Source organism: Rutilus rutilus (genome assembly GCF_951802725.1).
Source record: "Rutilus rutilus genome assembly, chromosome: 10".
In the NCBI taxonomy this organism is placed as follows: Eukaryota; Metazoa; Chordata; class Actinopteri; order Cypriniformes; family Leuciscidae; genus Rutilus; species Rutilus rutilus.
The window spans coordinates 4518721-4540008 of NC_140215.1; the positions used below are offsets into that span (position 1 = coordinate 4518721).

Here is a 21288-nt window from a genome sequence, read left to right on the forward strand (position 1 = left end):
CTCATTTCTCAGTCTTTTAAGTGAACAAAAATTGTGGTTATAGTAAGGCACTTAAAGGGTTAGTTCACCCAAAAATGAAAATTCTGTCAGTAATTACTCACCCTCATGTTGTTCCAACCCCGTAAGACTTTCGTTCATCTTCGGAACACAAATTAAGATATTTTTGATGAAATCTGAGTGCTGGATCACTCCTCCACAGGCTTATGGACACTATAACTTGCTGGCCCAGAAAATGTATTAAAGACATTATTAATATAGTCCAAGTGACTACAGTGGCTCAATCTTAAGTTTATCAAGCGACGAGAATACTTTTTGTGCGCAAAAACAAACAAAAATAACGACTTTATTCCACTTTTCATTTCCTTCTCTCTCTGTGCCTCGAGTCTTTTCACGTAGTGTTTTTGCGTAGCGCGTCTGTGTTGCACGTCACCACGTAGGCTCACTATTGGGCGACGCTGGTCATGTGTGTGATGCGTGTGACGTGAAACACAGACGCGCTACGGGTTGGAACAACATGAGGGTGAGTAATTACTGACAGAATTTTCATTTTTGGGTGAACTAACCCTTTAAGATGAAGTCAGATCTGTGGACCATGTATACTCTACCCTTCAAAAGTTTGGGGTTGATAAGAAAAAAAAAGAAAACAAAAAAGCCTCTTATGCTCACCAAGGGTGTATTTATTTAATTAAAAACACAGTAAAAACAATAAAATTGTCAAATATTATTACAATTTAAAATACCTGTTTTCTGTGTGAATACAGGTGAAACTCGAAAAATTTGAATATCGTGCAAAAGTTATAATTTTGATGATTATGGCTTACAGCTTATGAAACTTATGAAACTCAGAAAATTAGAATATTACCTGAAAAAAAAAAAAAAAAAAAGAAGGATTTTAAATACAGAAATGTCGGCCCTCTGAAAAGTATAATCATGCATATGTATATAGTTATATATTCTAAATGTATTAGTTTCACCTTTTAATTTGAATTACTGAAATACACTAACTTTTGCACGATATTCAAATTTTTCGAGTTTCACCTGTGTATTTTAAAATGTAATGCGATCAAAGCTGAATTTTCAGCATCATTACTCAATGATAATATGCTGATTTGCTCGTTAAACATTTCTGGTTATTATCAATGTTGAAAACAGGTGTCCTGCTTCATATTGTAGAGGAAACCATGATTTTATTTCAGGGTTCTTTGAATAGAAAGTAAAAAAAAAACAGCATTTATTTGAAATATAATTCTTTGTTAGCATTATGAATGTACCTAATTTTATTTTTTAATTTTACCTCGACCACAAATTAGACTCATCACAGATTGTTCTTTTATTCACAAAAAGCATTGTTTACCTGCAGCAGTTAATGTTAACTGTTGCTGTCAGGCAGTAAACTCCATTTATATTTAAGATAAATGTGTATTTATGTATTTTCATTAGTCATGGCAGGAGTTCTACATCAAATGAAGAGCGTTATATCTGGGCATATATCCAGATGCAATGTAGCCAAGCACTTTCATCATTTTATAGAGCTGATTCAGGCTTCTGGATTGCAGTGTCACAGATCATTGTATGCTGTATCCTACATATAACACTTATGGTTTTCAGTATGAGTTGAATGAATGAATTGGTTTTCAGTTGCAAATTGCATTCAATATTCAATCATTTTGTGGTGCATTTTTGCTATTAATTGAAATGCATTATTAATTAAGCGAAGCAGGCGCTGAAACAAAGCAAGAAAGACACATAGACAATTCAGAGGCGACTGAAGGGTTAACGGGATTGCTGAGTAAATGAAACCTCACGATATCAGGGCCACATACGGGATGCCATGCGAATGAGACTGTCATGCAAAATCTTAAAATGTGATTTTGTAAAGCCACAGAGATAATGAGATAAAGGCTGGAAGCTGTGCTTCTGTGTGTGCGTAAGCCGCATTGTCTCATGAATATATGAATATTTTTGTTGGATGGCGGATGGCGGATGAAGACGAGAGACAAGTGATCACACTTTGCCTCCCATAATCTCGCAGCTCTTGTAAAAGCATAAATCTGCTTAGCATGATTTTTCAACGCAGGCGGCCGGTCTGTCTTTGTCTGTTTCTTCATCAGGTCATGGAGGACGCCGAGGTTTGTTCTCTTCCTGGAGGGCTGGCCAGCGTCCGAAGACAGTTTGAGAGCGAGAGCACGTCTTCGGCTCACACACTCACCCAGATTCACCACACACACAGATCTGTGCAGGTCAGTGGTGGAAGCTCCCAAACTAGTCACTCGTATCATGCACTGCCTTTCAAAAGTTTGGGGTCAGTACACTTTTTTTTTCTTTTTTTTTTTAAAGAAATTAATACTTTTGTATACGACACATTCAGTGAGACATTACTAAAGACATTTACATTTTACAAAAGATTTCTATTTTAAGTAAATGCTGTTCTTTTGAGCTTTCTGTTTATCCAAGAGCTTTCTGGTTTCCACAAAAATATTAAGCAGCACAACTGTTTTCACCATTGATACTAATAAGAAATGTAATAATAATAATAACAGATGATGAAAGCATATATTTTGAAAATATTTCAATATGTATTATATTCACAGCATATAGTTCACAATATATTGTATTCATAATAAATAATATATCACGATATATTAAAATAAAAGTTATTTTAAATAATTTCGCTGTGTTTTTACTCTGTGTTTGATCAAACAAATGCAGCCTTGTTGAACATAAGCAACATTTCAAAAACATATTATTGACCCCAAACTTTTTAACGTTAATATAAAAGCAAGCAAACGTTTTGATGAATACAAATGTGCAGGCTTGACAAAATTAACATTAAAAAATCACAAAGTGAATATAGATTTATTTATTTTTTTGCATGATTTGCGGAGGAGGGGCCATGTGAAACTAACCAGCGTGTTTAAAAAATAATAATTTCAATAATATTTATATGTATTTATAGAATTATATTTAATCTTTTTCTTCATACCACACTTGAAATGCTACAGTCAGAGTATATGCCTGCCGCTATGTGTATATATGAAAGAATGATGTGCTAAAATGCATTTGAGATGCAGTCACTTTGATTTTGACTCACTGCCATACAGCATCTGTTGGAAAAATAAATGAATTTTAATGTCATACTAAAGTGACACACATCATTACACACATATCAGTTTAGTTTCTACCCAGGCGATTCATAGCACTACAGAATTGTGACTGAACACAAAGAACGCACTTCTCGTTTGTTAATCTTTTTAGTGCTTTTGAACATTTTAAAGTCCCAAAACTAATCCTGAAGATGTTTCACATCCATCTTTTGTTTTCCATTTTAATCTGTAATTGTAACATTGAGTCTTGGATGCAAAACTAGTTCAAGTTCAATGAAACATTCTCAGCTGTTTGGGTGCGAGATGCCGGTATAAAGTCCCAAAATGATTTAATATGGACTGCAATTATATTCCCTTAAATTCAGGGCACTTGTGTATCATTTTGGATTGTTGGCATCCCTAATGATGCTAGTTTTAGTTCTGGTGCAGGGTTTAAATGCTACAAGCATGCATGCAATTTCCATGTGAGCAAGTCTTCTGGTGTAGAAAAGAGTGGATGTGCAAGGGCTTAATCCTCTTACAGTTGACCTTCCACAAAAACCCCAAATCTGACACTATAACAAGTCAGATCTGTACCCTCTCGTATCTGCGTAGATTCTCCCAAGCTTCTGAGGCTCATTAGCATTGGCACATGCTAATATTATGCATGCAGCGCTTGCATCAGATACTGCTTGCAGTGAGAGAAGTAGAATGGAGATAAACTTTGGTCACAGTCTGTGTAATCCAACTCTGCCGATCCAAATTGAATCCAGTCCACCCATCCATCCCAGTGAGTCTGAGCGTGCTCCTCTCCTCTCCCCTGCCGGGACGGGGTGGCTTCGGCTCACTGATGGAGAAAAAAAAAAAAAAAATCACACTGAATACAGAATGACAGGAGAAAGTGGGAGATGTGCTCTCATCACACCAACATTGAAGTGCGCTAAAGCTGTCTCTCAAACTGTGTCATGTGACGTGAATCTAAATATATATATACTGTATGTCAAAGAATTTTTAGTCTTGTTGCTAATTTCTGGTTGATATACAATTTTAAATGAGCGCATGCATTGCCTGCTTTCGTTTTTCTTCAGTGTGGGATGCTAATCAATACATTTCCAAATTTAGTAATTGGCTTTCATTCCATCCAATTGGAATTACAGGAAGAGGAATTCAACAAAGAAAACCCTTTGTTTTGTTTTTTTTATAGGAAGAACGTTTTATAAGAGGAAATATTTGATCAACCGATGACCTGCGAAATATGCACTTAAGGTCTAAATAAAATTCTAGCAAGTAAAAAGTATAATTGTCCCCTACAAAAGCACCTCCCTTCTATGCAAATTAGGCTCATTATAGATTTTGCTGTTATTCACAAAAAAATTCTTGGTCATGACAGCTATTTAGTAATTGTCTTCCTTTCTATTATTATTTTTTTTTAAGTTCAATTTAACCACAAACCACATGATATTGATTTGTAAGTTGACTCGGAAGGACAGGAAGAGGAATTCAACAAAGAAATCACACTAAAAAAGTACAGAAATTAAGGTGATTAATAATAATTTCTTTACAAAAAATAATTTAAAAAACCTGTTTTTAATGGTAGTGTAAAAGCCTTTTATAAGAGGATTGAAGCCACAATGACCTTTGAAATATGTACTTTGAAGGTCTAAATAAAAATGATACGAGTAAAAAGTAGCATTTTGCCTTGAAAGTAAAATAGAAACACACCTCATTTCAATGCAAATTATAGCTTTTATTCTCAAGTCTTGAGTATTCACAGAGCATTATCTACCTTTCTTCAACAAAGAATACAAAATTTGAGGTGATTGACAAGTAAGGTGATTGACAACATAACATCTGCTGGTTTCTGATGGTTATATTTAAAACACTGGCCTGTTTTTGACCCTGAAACGTTGGATTCAGGTCTAAGTTTTGAGAATTGAAAATGAAACAGTCTGGCAAACGGAGACAGGAGGAGAAAAGGCTTGATGAGCACAGGTTTCATTCTTCTTTTTTAACTGGAAGTTAGGGATTTATCAAAAGCCCTTTTTAATAACCAGTAGTATTAGGTTACATCACCGATTTGCTACCTCATATTCAAAGGCAAGTGATATTTGGAGGAAAGACATTATTCTAGATATCATTTGATTGGACAAAGAATTTTGTATGAGCAGCAGATTTTTAATTTGTTTCCTTGAAAAAGAAAGATTGTACATTGCTTATGAAGTATATGTGACCCTGGATCACAAAACCAGTCACAAGTCGCACGCGTATATTTGTGGCAATAGCCAACAATACATTGTTATGGGTCAAAATTATCAATTTTTCATGAAAGATCATGTTCCATGAAGATATTTTGTAAATTTCCTACCGTAAATATATAAAACATTTATTTCTGTGAGTGAATGCGGCACAATCGTGAACATAAATGGACAACTTTAAAGGCGATTTTCTCAATGTTTCGATTTTTTTGCATCCTCAGATTCCAGATTTTCAATAGTTGTATCTCGACCAAATATTGTCCTATCCTAACAAACCATACATCATTGGAAAGCTTATTTATTCAGCTTTCATGTGATGTATAACTCTCATTTTCAAAAAATTGACCCATGTGACTGGTTTTGTGGTCCAGGGTCACATATTTGTATATACACTAGCTTATGGATAACCTCAGAGCTGTTTGTATAAATTTAGTACAAATGTATTGTACATATTTTATAAAAGTTTGACAACTGTTTAGATTCATTTTCCTCTGTTTGTGTAGCTTTGTGAAAGCATAGTTTCAAACATTTCTACGTATCATTTCAAAGGTGTTGCTTACTGAACATTAAGGATTTACCGCACAACGTTGATAAAGTTTGGCACTAATCCACAGCTCACAAAGAGAAGCATGAAATAATATAACCTGAGTAGACAAATGAGAACATAAGCTGACATTATGTATCATGCTGCAGTTATTTGAGAGAAGGATCAAAGGATTGTGTTGCAGCAGGTCATCTCATTATCTGTGCTTTCTGTTGCTCCTGGTGACACTCATTTACTAAACTGGCTTGTGTGTGCATGTTGGGGATGTGTGTGTATATTTAAACCATAACTTGCATCACATTATGTGAGTGTTTGGTATGTAGGATGTATTTTTGAGGTTTGATGTTGTTGTTTTTTTACCCTTATTTGGATAATGAGGTCTATGTTTATCTATGAAGAATTTAGACCATCATGCATTTGAAAAAGGTTTCATATAGGTTATTTTCAGCTCGGATTATGTAATGCAAAACATGCTTAGAAAGTCTTTTTTTGGGAGGGACAACCACAGTATCTATTCATGGTCTGTCGATGTACTATCCCAAACTGATGTTCTCTGCTAAATTAAAGCAGAAATATATGGAGAACTAGAAGTGCCTCTTAAAAATAAATGAACAAAAGGCAATAATCAATGTATTAATTTAAAAAAAAAGTACAAATTGACAAATAAATAGCCATATTTATTTAAATCATATTTATAGTGTAACTAAATATGATTAAATTTAACATTTAACCCTCTGGGGTCTAAGGTGTTTTTGGGGTCCTTGAGATGTTTGGACATGCCTTGACATTTGTGCTTTTTTCAGTTGCTTATAAACATATTAATGGCAAAGGTGTAGTTACTGTACACTCATACTGTACCATAATATGTGAGCAACATGCATGTACATGTTTGTATTTTTGAGAGAATAATGTTTATGCATGGTTATTGAAAAAAATTAAAATGCTAAATATAACACATACTAAATATGTGTCCACAATACTTTTGACTAATGGATGTTGCAACTTTAGTTTGATTTTTTTTTTTTATCAAGCTTTGACTAATTGCTATTCTCTATCTATTTGTCAATCAAGTTAAAAAAACAGCATTGAAGTATTTCTGAGTAGCCTTTTTTCCATTTTTCAAGTGCTTTGAATCCAAGTTTGTAGTGTTGTGATTCATCTCAGAGCCGGTTGGTTTTGGTTAATGACTTGGAACTCTTTATTAAAGTGTTTTTTGAAGTCCCTCTGGAGAAAATACTTCATCAGAAGGAAAGCCGCTGAAGCAGCAGGCGGTCACTGTTGCGCTGTTGCTCTGATGAGTGTTTTGGGTCTGATATTCAGTCACCTTTGGTTTTAACGATGCAATCTACATCAATGTATGTCAGCCGTATCTCTTTTAATGATCTGCGTGTGTTTTCTTGTGCGTTTTCGGGCTGTTTTTATGGATTGGTATCGATTGCGTCCCTGCTGATGATATCACACTTGCTTATGTACGGCCGCATGTGTTTGTGTGTGGGAGTGTGTGTTGGAACGGATTATAACATTACAAAATCTGCTCATCCAAGGGCTAAAGCCATCAAACCTGCCGTTTAACAGTAATTAGCACTGACTAATCCTAATCCTGAAATGGAAAATGTAAATTCTAACATTTAATTTGTGATTTTTAATGCAGATTTCATGCAAATATGCATAATGAATTTTTGACTTCATTATAGTGTTATTTCACTGAAATAATACAGACAAACCATGTGTTACAGAAGACGGCTGAGATATCATTTCTAGGTTAAGTATGTGGGTTTTATTTCCAAATCTTCAAACATTTGCCTCTGTAATTATGATGATAAGTTATACAGTTTTGAGAAAAGATCCTGCTGCATTTTTCTGCTTTGATATCTTTTTTATCAAATGCATTGCAATTCACACACTACCGCTCAAAAGTTTGAAATCATAAATGTTTTAATGTTTTTGAAAGAAGTCTCTTATGCTCACCAAGGCTTCATTTATTTGATCAAATATACAGGAAGATTTGCGTTTAAAGAGCTAATAAAATATTTAGTCTCAATAGATCAATATTTCATGTCTAATTATTTACTTACGTGGCAAGTAGTCGTGTAATAAGCGGGATAATGTACATCCCTGGCTGGATGTCTAACGCTAGTCTAACAGAGTAGAGCGTATGGCTGGTGTCAAAATAACTGGGTGCACTATGGCTGACTTAGCTAAAGACAGGGAAAAAAACGCACCAAGACAAATACTTTATACTTCATTTAAGGTTGAGTGTTTGAGTCTTGCCGCTTTTTGTGTATATTACTGTTCACCACAAAGAAATAGGGTAACACGTTCACAAATATATGTTGTTTGTGACTGAGAAAAGGCTGTGCAGATAAGATATACCGACAGTAAGGAGCTTGTGCGAGCGCTAGTGTTGTTTTTGGCGGCCTGTTTTAATTTTAGTTTTAGTCTAGTCTTTGTGTCAAGCTGTCGTTTTAGTTTTTATTAGTTTTAGTCACGTTCATACTCTTTTTAGTCTAGTCAAGTTTTAGTCGACGAAAACTGATGACATTTTAGTCTAGTTTTAGTCAACGAAAACTGATGACATTTTAGTCTAGTTTTAGTCAACGAAAACTGATGACATTTTAGTCTAGTTTTAGTCAATGAAAATTGTATTTTAGTCTCTTTTTAGTAGGCTAATGCAATTCTATTTAACCCAGTCAATATAGAATTTCAAACAAGGTTATCTTATTAGTATATTTAGGGCTGTGACGGTGGCAGTTTTTTTTACCACCGTGGTAATGGACCAACTACCGGCGGTGGTTGGGGGTTATTAAAAAAAAAAAAAAAAAAAAAAAACTCGTTTTATATTTCCACACAAAGACGCGTGATAGCACTCTGCGCTCTGAGAGGGATGTGGGACACGAGCAGGAAAGAGACCATCGATCTCTTTATGATATCTTCGTGTTTTCTACTTGATGTAAATTGGTCTGAAGAGGGAATTTTATCCTCCACAAGGGCGAAATATTAGGCTGTTTGAGATTGCGCTGCCAGAGAAAGTGAAACTAAAAATCACCCGCGCGCGCACGCACAACTCTCTCATTCGTCGTGACGTTATAACATTTCGTCTCGTCTCGTTTTGGTCAACGAAAATGAAGAGACATTTTAGCATAATTTTTATTTTGTAAACCACATTTAGTCTCGTTTTTATTCGTCAACGATATTGCATTATACATGTATTTTAGTCATCGTCACATGACCAGCATTTACGTCTCGTCTCGTCTCGTTTTCGTCAGGTGATAACGGTTCGTTGACGACAATATTTCGTCATAATTTTCGTTGACGAAAGCAACACTAGCGAGCGCTGTCTTGGAAAGACGTTTTTGTGTTCTTCTTTTCTATGTCTCATCCTCTAACAACAACCCTTGTCTCCTGTCACGCAGGAGGTGTCAAATTCATCAGCGATGAGTGTGGCGAGCAGCAGCGGGGGTCGACAAGTCTCGCAGCAGGTCTTCCTCCAGGATGAAAGGGTACGGACATTTCCGACAACCCTGCCACTAATAACTCTCCATTTCACGAGTCTAAAACATCAGGTTAACAGTATGTCTTGTCTCTGTACGCGGTGCTGAAGTGCCTTATTTACTGTTTACTGTCTGCTGTGAAATGTCAAACTGACTGCAATTTTCAATAATGTGACATTTTTTACATTTGAAGTTGGAGGTTTTAGCACTGTCACCTTCACATGGAAACACTTCCATTTACATTTATGCATTTGGTGGGCACTTTTATCCAGAGCGACTTTGCAAGTGCAATGCATTCAGTTTATGCATTCCCTGGGAATCGAGCCTACTTTAAAATAACCTCACACTAAAAGATGCTAAAAGTGATAGAAATGAGGATAAGGGGAATTAAATAAAGTTTTGAAGTGACCCTGTGAAAATACTCAGAAAAGAGATGTGAGATTCTAAGTGTAGTCTGGTAGAATAATTCATGTGCTATTGATCGTCAAATCAGGTGAGCAGAACAGTGTCTTTTGAGTAGAATAAAAGTAAAACACAAAACCCTGAAACACACATCATCATAAGACTAAAAGTGATTTGTGATGTCAGTCACAATGAAAATCCCAAATCATTGACTGTTTTAAAATGTACATTTATGCATTTGGCAGACGCTTTTATCAGTACATGCGTTCCCTGGGAATCAAACCCCTGACTTTGGCATTGTTAGCATGCTCAACTGAAATATAAAAAAATATATATAAAATTTTTATATTGTTAAAATATTTCTGTTATAAAATTAAAAAAATATATATTATTATATATTAAAACAGTTTACCTTTTTACCAGTTTGTTTATTTACTGAATTGTAAATGTTATATACAACTATTTTTATCCATCAGTAAAACATTTTGTGTGTGTGTGTGTGTGTGTGTGTGTGTGGAATTGATATCACTAGATCAATTAATAAACTATTTGTTTGTTTTTTATCTAGTTTTCGAACTTAATTTGTTTATTGCGAGTCATGTGAAAGAGCATTAATTGTTCAAACTGTTTAAACCATGTTTTCATGATGAGAGTTTTGAAATTTGTTTTAAATATAAGCTTAACTGATAAAGCATGGCGCTAACAACACTATGGTCACAGGTTTGATTCCCAAGGAATGCACATACTGATACTGTGGGTCACTTATGAAAACATCTGTCAAGTGCATAATGTAAATCCATGTCAGAAATAATCATTTAGCTCCAGTTGGTTGCACTCTATTTGATTCTTGCTCTAAATTAAATTGTATTTATTTTGTCTTATTACAGACTGCACATGATCAAATCACTCATAACAGAGAAGTGATTTCCAGTTATGAAAATCATCACAATGAAACCGGTAAGTTCAAGAACAATAATTTATAAATAATAAATTCTATATCACACTGCAGCTCATTGTTTGTTTTGTAAGTGCATTTTACAGAGACAAGATGTTTAATTTTTATTTTTGCCTCTTGCTTCCAGACGAGGAAGAGTATTATCCAAGGCTCTCAACTAAAGAACTGGCACAGCATTTTGAAAAGACCATCGAGGAGGCAGCCCCCAGCAAGAAAATTAAGGTAAGTAATTTTAAGCCCACATCTCTACTCTGACACATGAATGTATTATGCTTTAATGGTATTCAGTACATAAAAAGATGCTACTTACCATCTTTTTTACATGTTTCCATGAGTCCCTCCACTTTCAACAGCATAGTTTTATTCAGGTTTATACGACTTTAGAGCCTGTGTTCAGCTCTCAGTGTTTTGATGTTGTTATTGTTAACCCACTATACATCTGATATGGAGTTATTTTTGTGTCTTTATTGTGCATCCAAAAAATTCAAACCAGTCTTGCTCTCAACACTTTTGCTTGAGAGATCAGTTTACTTGCATGTCAAATCTGCATAAGCTATTAAGGCATGTTTTTGTAGATTGAATCTTTAATAAAAAAAGATTCTTTTTCTTTTTAGATATGAACACATTAGTAGTGAAAAAAATGCCATTGCAATATGAAAAATACACTTTGTTAAAGAGACAGTGTATGAAAATATGTCTTTCTATCCTGCAGTCTTGCACAGTAAGTTATATTGGTTTAAGGATTTTGACATATTTTACTTGGAAAAAAATAAGACATTTTTAGTGTGCTATAATTTTCAAGTTTAGTTCAGTGATAGTGATGGTTTTAGGGAGGTGTGTCTAATATATTCATGACGTTTTTTTTTTAAGTATAACAATGCATTTGGATGGATAGAAAAACCTTTTTAGTAAATGGATAACACTTTCAAATGCAGAGCGCACAGCTGCTGTTGTGCAGTTTTAAAATAAATCACATGGCTTTTCTTGTAATTGTTTGAGGAACTGCTATTTATTTAGAAAAAAATAAACCTTTTTGAAACTTAAGCAAAATTGTTTCTCAGGCAAAACATTTTTAGACACAAAAGAAAAAAAGAAAGAATTTGAGCCTCAACAACAAATATATATGTATTTTTTTGCTTGCATAAAAAAAAAAAAGCACAATAAGGGCACAACACTCCTGGAAAGGCCTTTGAAATAAATTGCTACGATTTTGAACATTCAATTAAAAAAATTAAAGCACTTTTCTAAGCCAGCTGGTCCAGCTGAAGTAATTTCAGAACTCCACTGAATTAAATGCATTACTCTCTCCCTAAAAAAGATTGAACGTGACAAAAGTCGTTCACAGCTGCCATCAGATGTGAGTGCGTCCAATCAAACTGTGAAGAGTGAGATATCAAGGTCTCTGAACAATGTTGCCACAGACAAAACAGAAGAAGATAAACCAAGTTCTGTATTTGCTTTTGATGACGACTTCGACGACGACGACGACGACGATGATGATGATGATCTTGAATATCTGCCACCGCCCCCACCGGACTTACTGGAGGAACCTTCAGATGATGCAGAGAACTTCCCTGACCCTCCAGCAGTGAATCGCATGGTAAACAGAGAGCAATACATCAGACAGAGAGAGCTATTAGAGTTGAAACGTCTCTGCAAACACATTCACCCTGATGTTAGGAAAGACCTGGAGAAAGAATTCTACAATGATGAGGACATTGAAGCGGTAGGAGACGTTCAAGAGGTAGCATACCAGTTTGAACACCCTAGTAGCAATTCGAACGGAAGCCCGGATCGCGAATATTTGGAGTGGGACGAGATTCTGAGAGGCGAAGTGCAGTCCATGCGCTGGATGTTCGAGAACAAACCTTTGGACTGCATTAAGAATGACTCAGATGACGAAGAGGATAGCGAAAATATTATTCAGCAGGAAACCATCGCTGGAGGTGACGTTAGGAACACGGCTATGATGTTCGAGATGCAGCCTGGGGATACACTGGGACTGCAACATGATTCAGCTAAACGGAACTATCTGGTGAATGAAGTGGGGAAAAGAGATGTCCGTGCGGCCGCTTGGTTGTTCGAGACAAAGCCGATGGATACGCTAAATAAAATTCACACCGGTGATGAGCAAACCAAGGAAGTCATCTTTACACAAGAAGCCACTGAAGGGGATGTGAAGTTTGTTAGGTACATGTTTGAAAACCAAGAAATGGATTCTCTGGGAGACACAGAAACCATGGATGAGAAGCAACTACTGAGCCTGAAGTCTGTACTAGAGGAGATCAAGTCAGAAGTGAAGAAAGTCATATGGATGTTTGAGACGCAATGCATGTGTGTTATGAGGGAACACACCGGTGAAATGGTTCTGATTACTTCTGTCCGTCGAGAGGAGACGGAGAAAGGGGATGTCAAAACATCAAGATGGCTCTTTGAAACGCAGCCTTTGGATGACATCGACATGGAACTTTCTCAGGTCAGGCTCATCTCCAGTGTATCCATGGAGGACAACCAACTGGACGGTGCAAAAAGGGGAAGGTGGCTGTTTGAGACGAAGAGGCTTGACTCCATAAACGCCCAGTGGGAGAGGCTGCAAAAGCAGCAGAAAGAAGAAATTCTTGGGGCGGATGTACGAAAACACTGCATGGTGTTCGAGACGCAGCCTATGGACAAGCTTAAAGATGATGCCAACTCCAGACCTGTCTCCACAGAACAGATTATTGGAGGTAATGTTCGCTCTGTGAGACACTTATTTGAAAACGCTCCACCGGATGAACTCAAAGAGCTTCCTGAGGTGGGAAAACTAAACAAAAAGACAGCGTTTGAAGAAGGAAAAGGTGATGTAAGACACCAGAAATGGGTGTTTGAGAATAAACCACTGGAGAACATCAAAGATGAGAATGATGAGGTAAACCGACTCAAGAAAACCATAGCGTCTGATGAAGAAAGAGGTGATGTGAGATATCAAAGATGGCTGTTTGAGAACCAACATTTGGAAGACATTCAAGAGGAAAAGAGAGAGTTCATGAAGACAATTGATTCTGAACAAATAAATCTAAGTTACAAGGGTGATGTCCGCAGAAATTGTTGGGTGTTTGAGACGCAACAGATGGATACGTTAAAGGACGATTCCAATGTCAGGCCAGTAAGTGCAGAGGAAATTATTGGAGGTGACGTTCAATCTGCCAGACACTTTTTTGAGACTGCTCCAAAAGATGAGATAAAAGAGCTTGCAGAGGTGGGGAAACTCAATAGAACGGTGACATCTGAGGAGAAGGGAGATGTTAGACACCAGAAGTGGCTGTTTGAGAGCCAGCCGCTGGAGCAGATCCGAGAGGAGAAAAAGGAAATAACAAGAACGGTGAATATGGAGGATATCGAAAATGTGGATGTGAGCAATTACAAGCAAATCTTTGAAACGTATGATTCGAGCCAATATGACGAAAGTCAGAAGATTCAACTTGAGGGTGTCACCACTGGCTCTGTGAGATCAAATAAAGATTTATTTGAGTCCATGCCACTGTATGCTTTGCAAGACAGCTCCGGACATTACCACGAAGTTAGAACTGTACGTCGGGAAGAAATCGTCAAAGGAGATGTTAAAAGTTGCCAGTGGATGTTTGAAACTCGCCCAATTGACCAATTCGACGAGAGCATCACTAAATTCCAAATCATAAAGGGCATAACCCAACAAGAGGTAGAATCTGGAGATGTCAAGATGGCAAAATGGCTTTTTGAAACCCAGCCTCTCGATGCCATTAAGTATTTTAGCAACATTGAAGACGAGGAATGTGTTACTACAGAAACAGAAATAGTGAAAGGTGATGTTAAAACATGTAAGTGGCTTTTTGAGACCAAACCTATAGACATGCTTTATGAAAGAGACGAGTTTAAGAGTACAAAAGATTATGATGAAATTCAAAAAGGGGATGTGAAAACATGCACTTGGCTTTTTGAAAATCAAACCCTTGGTGCCATACAGGATAACTCTGAGACAGTGTTGCAAACTCGCACTGTGAAACAAGAGGACATTCATGGAAAAGATGTCCGCATGGCACGTTTCCTCTTTGAGACAGAGAACCTGAAGAACATTGCTGGAGAAGAGCAAGAAGCTTTTAAGAGTGTGACTGAGATAGACATACAATCCGGGGACGTGTCTCGGATGAAATACATATTCGAGACCCATTCTTCTGACGTGATGAGCTCAACCTCTGAGGATGTCATGAGACAGCTGAGGAGTGCTCAAGCTGAGGATATTCAGAAAGGAAATGTTGGAAACTGCAAATGGCTATTTGAAAACCAGCCCATAGATGCAATCTCAGAGCCCCCCAGCGAGCTGAAAGGAGCTCGTACAGTACAAGATGTTCAGGGAGGCAATGTTGATGAAGGCAGATTCTTTTTTGAAACCTACTCGTTAGATAAGATTCAAGACGTGTCCTCTGAGGCCGAAATGAAAAAGCTGCAGAAAGTCATCAGAGAAGATGAGGAGAAAGGAGATGTGAAAACATATGCCATGATGTTTGAAACTCAACCTCTTTATGCCATCCAAGACAAAGAAGGCCATTATCATGAAGTGACCACACTTACAAAAGAAGAAATACAAAGAGGTGATGTAGTAGGAGCCCGCTGGCTGTTTGAAACAAAGCCCCTGGACTCAATTAAAGAGACGGATGAGGTCTACCTCTTAAAAGCTGTTACAGAGGAAGATATCCACAAAGGTGATGTCAGCTCAGCGAGATGGAGGTTTGAAACCCAGCCCCTTGATAAGATTGCAGAAGATGCGAAAATATCAATCAAAACTGTCGAGGACATTCAGGGAGGAGATGTTAAGACAAACAAGCATCGTTTTGAATCTGATGCAGTGTCTCAAAAATTGGTGCGTACTGTCAGCATGAGTGAAATTCATAAAGGGGATGTTAGGACAGCAAAATGGATGTTTGAAACTCACACAATTGACCAGATACATGCTGAAAAGTCAGAAGATGAGATGAACACTGTTGTTATGGAGGAACAACTGAAGGGGGATGTTAAACAGTCTGTGTGGCTATTTGAAAAGAATCCTCTTGATCTTATTAACGACAGTGATGAAAGTAAAGAGGTAATTTGTGAAGACATCCCCAAAGCAGATGTAAAAACCACAACATGGCTTTTTGAAACAACACCATTCACTGAATTTAATGAGAGCAGTTTAGAGAAGACAGAAATCATTGGTAAAAGTGTCAAAGCCACCCTCGATGAACTTTACACCCAGAGAATGGTCGACTCCAAAGGCATCATCTTAGAGGCAGATGAAATTGGAGATGTTCGCATGGCTAAGTACAACCTCATGAATAAAGAAGCTCCCCAAATCCAAAGAGAAGAAATCATTAAAGGAGATCTGCAAAACATCATGATTAACCTCCTCAACAGACAGGAGAAAACGGAGAGGAAAGTCATTATAAATGCAGAGGAGAGGGGGGACATCAGCAGCACCGTGCAACAGCTGCTGCAAGAGCGCAGTGGCACCTCTGTAGAAAAAGAGGAGATAATAAGAGGTGACATTCAGGAAGCCATAAACAACCTGCTGAAAGAGGAGAGCACTGGCAAACGGGGCATTCTCATTCAAGAAGACGAAAAGGGGGATATTCGTATGACCATCTACTCTTTATTCAATTCTCACGAGGAATCAAGCACTCAGAAAGAAAATATAGTCAGAGGTAATGTGAAAGGCTGCCTAGAGAGACTTTGCAATCCAGACACAGAGGAGATTGCGAGAATTAAAGTGGATGAAGCAGAAAGGGGAAAGGTGAGCTTTTATTCTACTTGTATTGAGTCTGGTGCACTGGATTACCTCAAAAAGCTGCAGGTAGAGCCAGATGAGGCCGTTCCAGGTAAAATTGAAAAAGAGGAAATCATTGGTGGTGATATTAAAGAAACCAAACTCAGCCTGACATGTAATCAAGCTCAAATCGGTCGCCTGGTGGACATGGAAGATATAGTCCCGGGCGATGTTCATAACACAGTTAAGGTTTTCATGACCGAGCCTCCAGTCTCATTTGAACATTTACAGAAAGAAGAGATTGTGAGAGGAGACCTGCAAGCAGCAATGAATTCACTGACACAGTCCGTAAACCAGGCAGTTGTTTTGGAGAAAGAAGTAGTTGTTCGAGCTGATTTACCTACAACACTGAGGTCTCTAGAGGAGGCCCAGAATCAGCCCAAAGAGGTGGAAAAGCCCGAAATCATTCCTGGTAACATCAAAGGAGCACTAAAATCACTCAAAGACTCCACTTCCACCAAGGTGGAAATTGTCATAGAAGATTTATTGCCAGGTGACATCAAAGGTACATTGAAATCGCTGGAGGAGGCCAAACATGCAGTGAGAGAAGTGGAGAAGGAGATGATTGTAAAAGGTGACATTCACACGGCAATACAAAGTCTACAAGAAGCGTCAAATGAGAGAAAGGTTTACCAGCAGGAGATTGGTGTCCAGGGAGATGTAAAAGGCAAGATTCAGATCTTACTCGAGCCTCCTCCATCTCCCAGAATGCAACGCAGGGCAAGCACAGAGGGACACGTGAAGCTTTCCATAAAATCACTCTATGACACCCAAGATCAAGTGCAATCAGAGAAAGAAGAGGTGATAAAAGGAGACGTTAAGGGCACAATAAAATCTTTAATGGAAACAGCGCGGAGAGCGAGCCCAACGATTCCCCGAAGGGAGCCGATAAGAAAGGTCAAAGTTCCAGTCAAGACCTCGTCTCCGTCAGTGAAAGACAGCACGGCACAGAGTCCTACCCCTGCAGTTAAAAACCTTGATATGAGCAGTGAATTACAGAGGAGCACTGACAAGCAATCAGTGCAAAACAGATATGCATCTCAGGAGAGTACTGCAATCACCGGTCACACCACAACATGCAGCCAAGAGACAAAGACCACAGTGCTGGAGCACAAAACAATTGTACAAACACACGGTGTCAAAACATTAAAGACTGACTTCCGTAACCTCAGAAAAAGTGGCTGTAAGGGTTTAATCAGACTGGATAAAAGAAAACATAAGGAAATGTCTATGCCACCTCCTCCTTCTGACCCTGAACCCCCACTGCCTCCCCCTCCATCACCCCCTCTGGATTATGATAGCACCTCATTTCCCACTCCTCCTCCTAGCATCAGGGGTGATCATGACCTTCCTCCTCCCCCCACTCCTCCTCCTCCTTGTGATCCAGCCAAGACAGAACTTGACCATTTACCTCCTCCACCAACCCCACCACCTCCTCCTCTTGTTTCAGCCACAGCTGAGCTAGACCTCCTCCCTCCCCCTCCCACAGAGCAGGAGCTAGACTTCCTTCCGCTGCCTAGCATAACACCATCCAAAGCCACTAAAATGACTGTCAAACCCATCAAAGCACCAATGTTGTGCAAAGTACCCAAGCTTGAGCCAGCAATTTCATTTGAGAAAATGAATGTGCAGGCTGCTCAAGAGACCAAGCGTATAAAAAATGTCACCACATCATCAGTCGAGTGCAGCGTGATATCCTCTGAAATTCAGTCTGCTTTTACAAGACAGCCACCGGAATCTCCACGGCCTCCCAAGAAAGTTTTCGCCCCCTTGACACTCACTCCACCCGCCTCTCCTCCTCCACCATGCAAATCCCCAGTAAGCAAATTCAAAACCCCATTAATGCAAGCTGAACAGAAGTACAGACAGAAGAGAGAGGAAAGCTGCACGCCACCACCACCGCGCTCCCCGGCCTTTGAAATCCGTATGCACGAGTCAGTCAGCGCAGCCTTTGAAATGCTTTCTTCAGAGAGCACGGGCACGGTGCAATCAGAGGCAAGCATGTCATTTGATTTCACTCAAGAGAGAGCTCAAAAGAGTGTGACCAAATTCGAATCCGCTGCAGACTCATATGATTCATCCAAGCATACAGCTCTCTCAAACGCTCCCCCAAGCAAGGCTTTGATCGCTGCTGCAAATGAGAAATCTCCTCTAGAATCTCCTTTTATTTCCTCAGTTAAACGGAGCATTATCTCTAATCAGTCATCTCAGGGCTCTTCAGGTCAGCAGCAGACCACCTCCACTTCATCTAAAAAGAAAAAGAAGAGATCCATGACAACTAATATACAACAGGTGACGAGGACGGTTATTAATAACACGACCAAAGAAGAAATAAAGGCCTCTGTCAAAACAGACAAACCTCAGAGTGTCTCTAAAAATATATCTGAGGATGTTGGAAAGGTTGTGAGCAGCATATCTTTATCTGAGGACAAAACAAAAGAGGAAAGCTCGCCAAAGAAAAATCAAGAAAAAAGCTCCCCATATCGATCCAAACCAAACAAAGAGAGTCAAATTAAGGATGCTGAGCAGAAGCCACAAAAGGTCGACAATCAAAAGGCAAAGAAAGTTAGCAAGAGCACTAAGGTGGAGAGCAAAGAGAAAACCACAGCTGAGCAGGATAATGTTCAGGTAAAAGAAAGCAGTGAAAGAAACCCCACTGAAACAGAGGGTAAAGAGGAGAAAGAGGCCAAAGAGAAACCTGTAGGGGAGCCCCCTGCCACTCCAAAAAAGAAAAGGAGGAGTAAGAATAAGAAAGACAGAGAGGCAGCTCAAGCAAACAACACCGCATCCCTCTCGCCCACAGATGCCACATCTGCGGAGCCTAAGTGGCCAGTCTTGAAATCTGATAAAAAACAAGAGGAAATCACTGTTGTACAAACACAGCACGCCATGCAAACGGGACACACAGAGGTCATCAAAACTGAAAGTACAGTTCAACAGCAGAGTTTCCAGGAGGAGGGCTTGACTGTGAAATTTCAAAAGCAGAGCGGTGGAAGCCAGCAGATTCCTGAGGAATCAAAAGATGAAAGCAGAAATGTTCCAATAAAAATGACAGGGAAATCTGCACAAAAGGAGCCTGCTGAGTCCTCGGCTGAGAGTGGCAGCACTCAAGCTGAAGCGCTGAAGATGTTGTCCCGTATCTCAGAGTTACAGGGGGTTTCAGGAAAAATGGACTCTAAGTCTGTGAAGACGTTGCTCAATGAGATGCCCGTCTGGCTTCTGGGGTCAGAGGAGAAGAGTGATTTGGAAGCGGCAGCGGCCGAACACAATGAACAGAAGCTCAAAGAAATCCTTGCTCATGTTAAAAACCTGGTTCAAGCTAAGCTAATGCACTTTGACGGCACTATTGAAAAGCATGAATGTGAGGACACCTCTGAAAAATTTGTCTCTTGTGGAGCCACACAAAGGATTTCAAAGATTTCCATTGGTTCTACAAAGTGTAAAACGCAGAAGGTGGCCAAGGAGGAGACGAAGACAACACGCAAGAGCCGAAAGCAACAAATGAGCAGCGTTACAACTCTTGACCCCAGAGCTCCATCCCCATTGTTACGGATGCGCTCTCCCTCACCCACATTCATCACTATCGAGTCTACGAGGAGAACTGACTCGCCACAGAGAGCAGCACCCTCGCCTTCCCCAATGCCACCGACGCCTCCACCACGCAGGTCTGAGACGCCAAGCTCTCGCTTAAGCAGGGCCACTCCTTCACCCTCATCGAGCCGGGCAGATAGTCTGACGCGACTCAGAAATGCCACAGCTACGCTCTCCCGTGGAGCTTCGCCCGATCCGGTGCCTCACGTGATTGCGGTCACTGGAAAGAAGTCAGAAATCGTGGAATCTCCTGCCACATTCCATCGGCAGATCAAAATCGAGTCTAAATCTGCTGAGAAGAAAAGGGTCAAAGAGACTTTGAGATCTTTTGAAACAGCAGTGGTGACCGCTGAAGTGATTAATGCGAGTGTAAGTGAAGATGCTGTTAATATTCTTGAGCGTTTAGGCCCCACCACAGAGGATGCAAAGTCTGAAAGTGCAGTGAAAGAGAAGGAAAATCTCTCTAAGGTGGAATTATCTGGACTAGCCCAAACAATTGAGACGTCACAGAAGAAAGTTGGTATTAGAAAAGACCCAGTTGACAAAACAGAGAAGCCTGGCAGGAAAACTGAGGACCTGGAGCTTGATATGGAAAAGAAAGCAAGCCAACAAGAGGATATACCTGCTTTCAACGTCAAGGATATTAAAAATGTTTTTGAAATGAGTGAGCAAAGTTCCCCCATCAAAGCGCTACAAAACAAACAGGAGGAACAGCAGTCAAGAGTGAGTGAAATTGCATCTGAAGGTTCAAAGCCTGAGCTTCCTCCAGAGAGAGAACAATGCTCCCAGCTGAGCTCCCCTCCACCCGTGTGCAAAGACGTGAAAGTAGACAAGGCTGTCGATCCAACAGGCTTTTCGGAGACAAAAGCATTCACTGAAAATTATTCTTCTGTTGACGAGTTTGGCACTAAAATGATCGGATCAAGAAGCACCACTACGGTTTCCAAGCACACTCAAAGCGTCACGACGCAACGGGTGCCTTTTTCCTATGCTGATGCTGTGAAGAAAAAGACGTCAGAGGTGAAGGTGTCACCCGAGGCCTCTGCAGAGGAACTGATGAAGAACTTCCACAAAACATGGGCAGAAAGTGAGATTGTGTTCAAAAGCTTAGGTGTCACAGGTGAGAGAGCCATGGCCGCCCGCTAGTGC

The 21288-nt window shown here is 39.2% G+C and overlaps 1 protein-coding gene across 3 annotated transcripts in view; it reads left to right on the forward strand.

Moving 5' to 3' along the window:
* The window catches only part of xirp2b (xin actin binding repeat containing 2b), a 40142-nt gene that overhangs the window by 16261 nt on the left and 2593 nt on the right, over window positions 1-21288 (forward strand). For 2 of the 3 annotated variants that reach the window (XM_084421952.1, XM_084421953.1), the window contains 5 exons: window positions 2112-2240; window positions 9296-9382; window positions 10663-10732; window positions 10858-10952; window positions 12049-21259. In XM_084421952.1, coding sequence (XP_084278078.1) covers window positions 2112-2240; window positions 9296-9382; window positions 10663-10732; window positions 10858-10952; window positions 12049-21259 — 9592 coding nt within the window. The remainder of the gene's footprint in view (window positions 1-2111; window positions 2241-9295; window positions 9383-10662; window positions 10733-10857; window positions 10953-12048; window positions 21260-21288) is intronic. The other variant, XM_084421954.1, reaches the window with a different exon arrangement.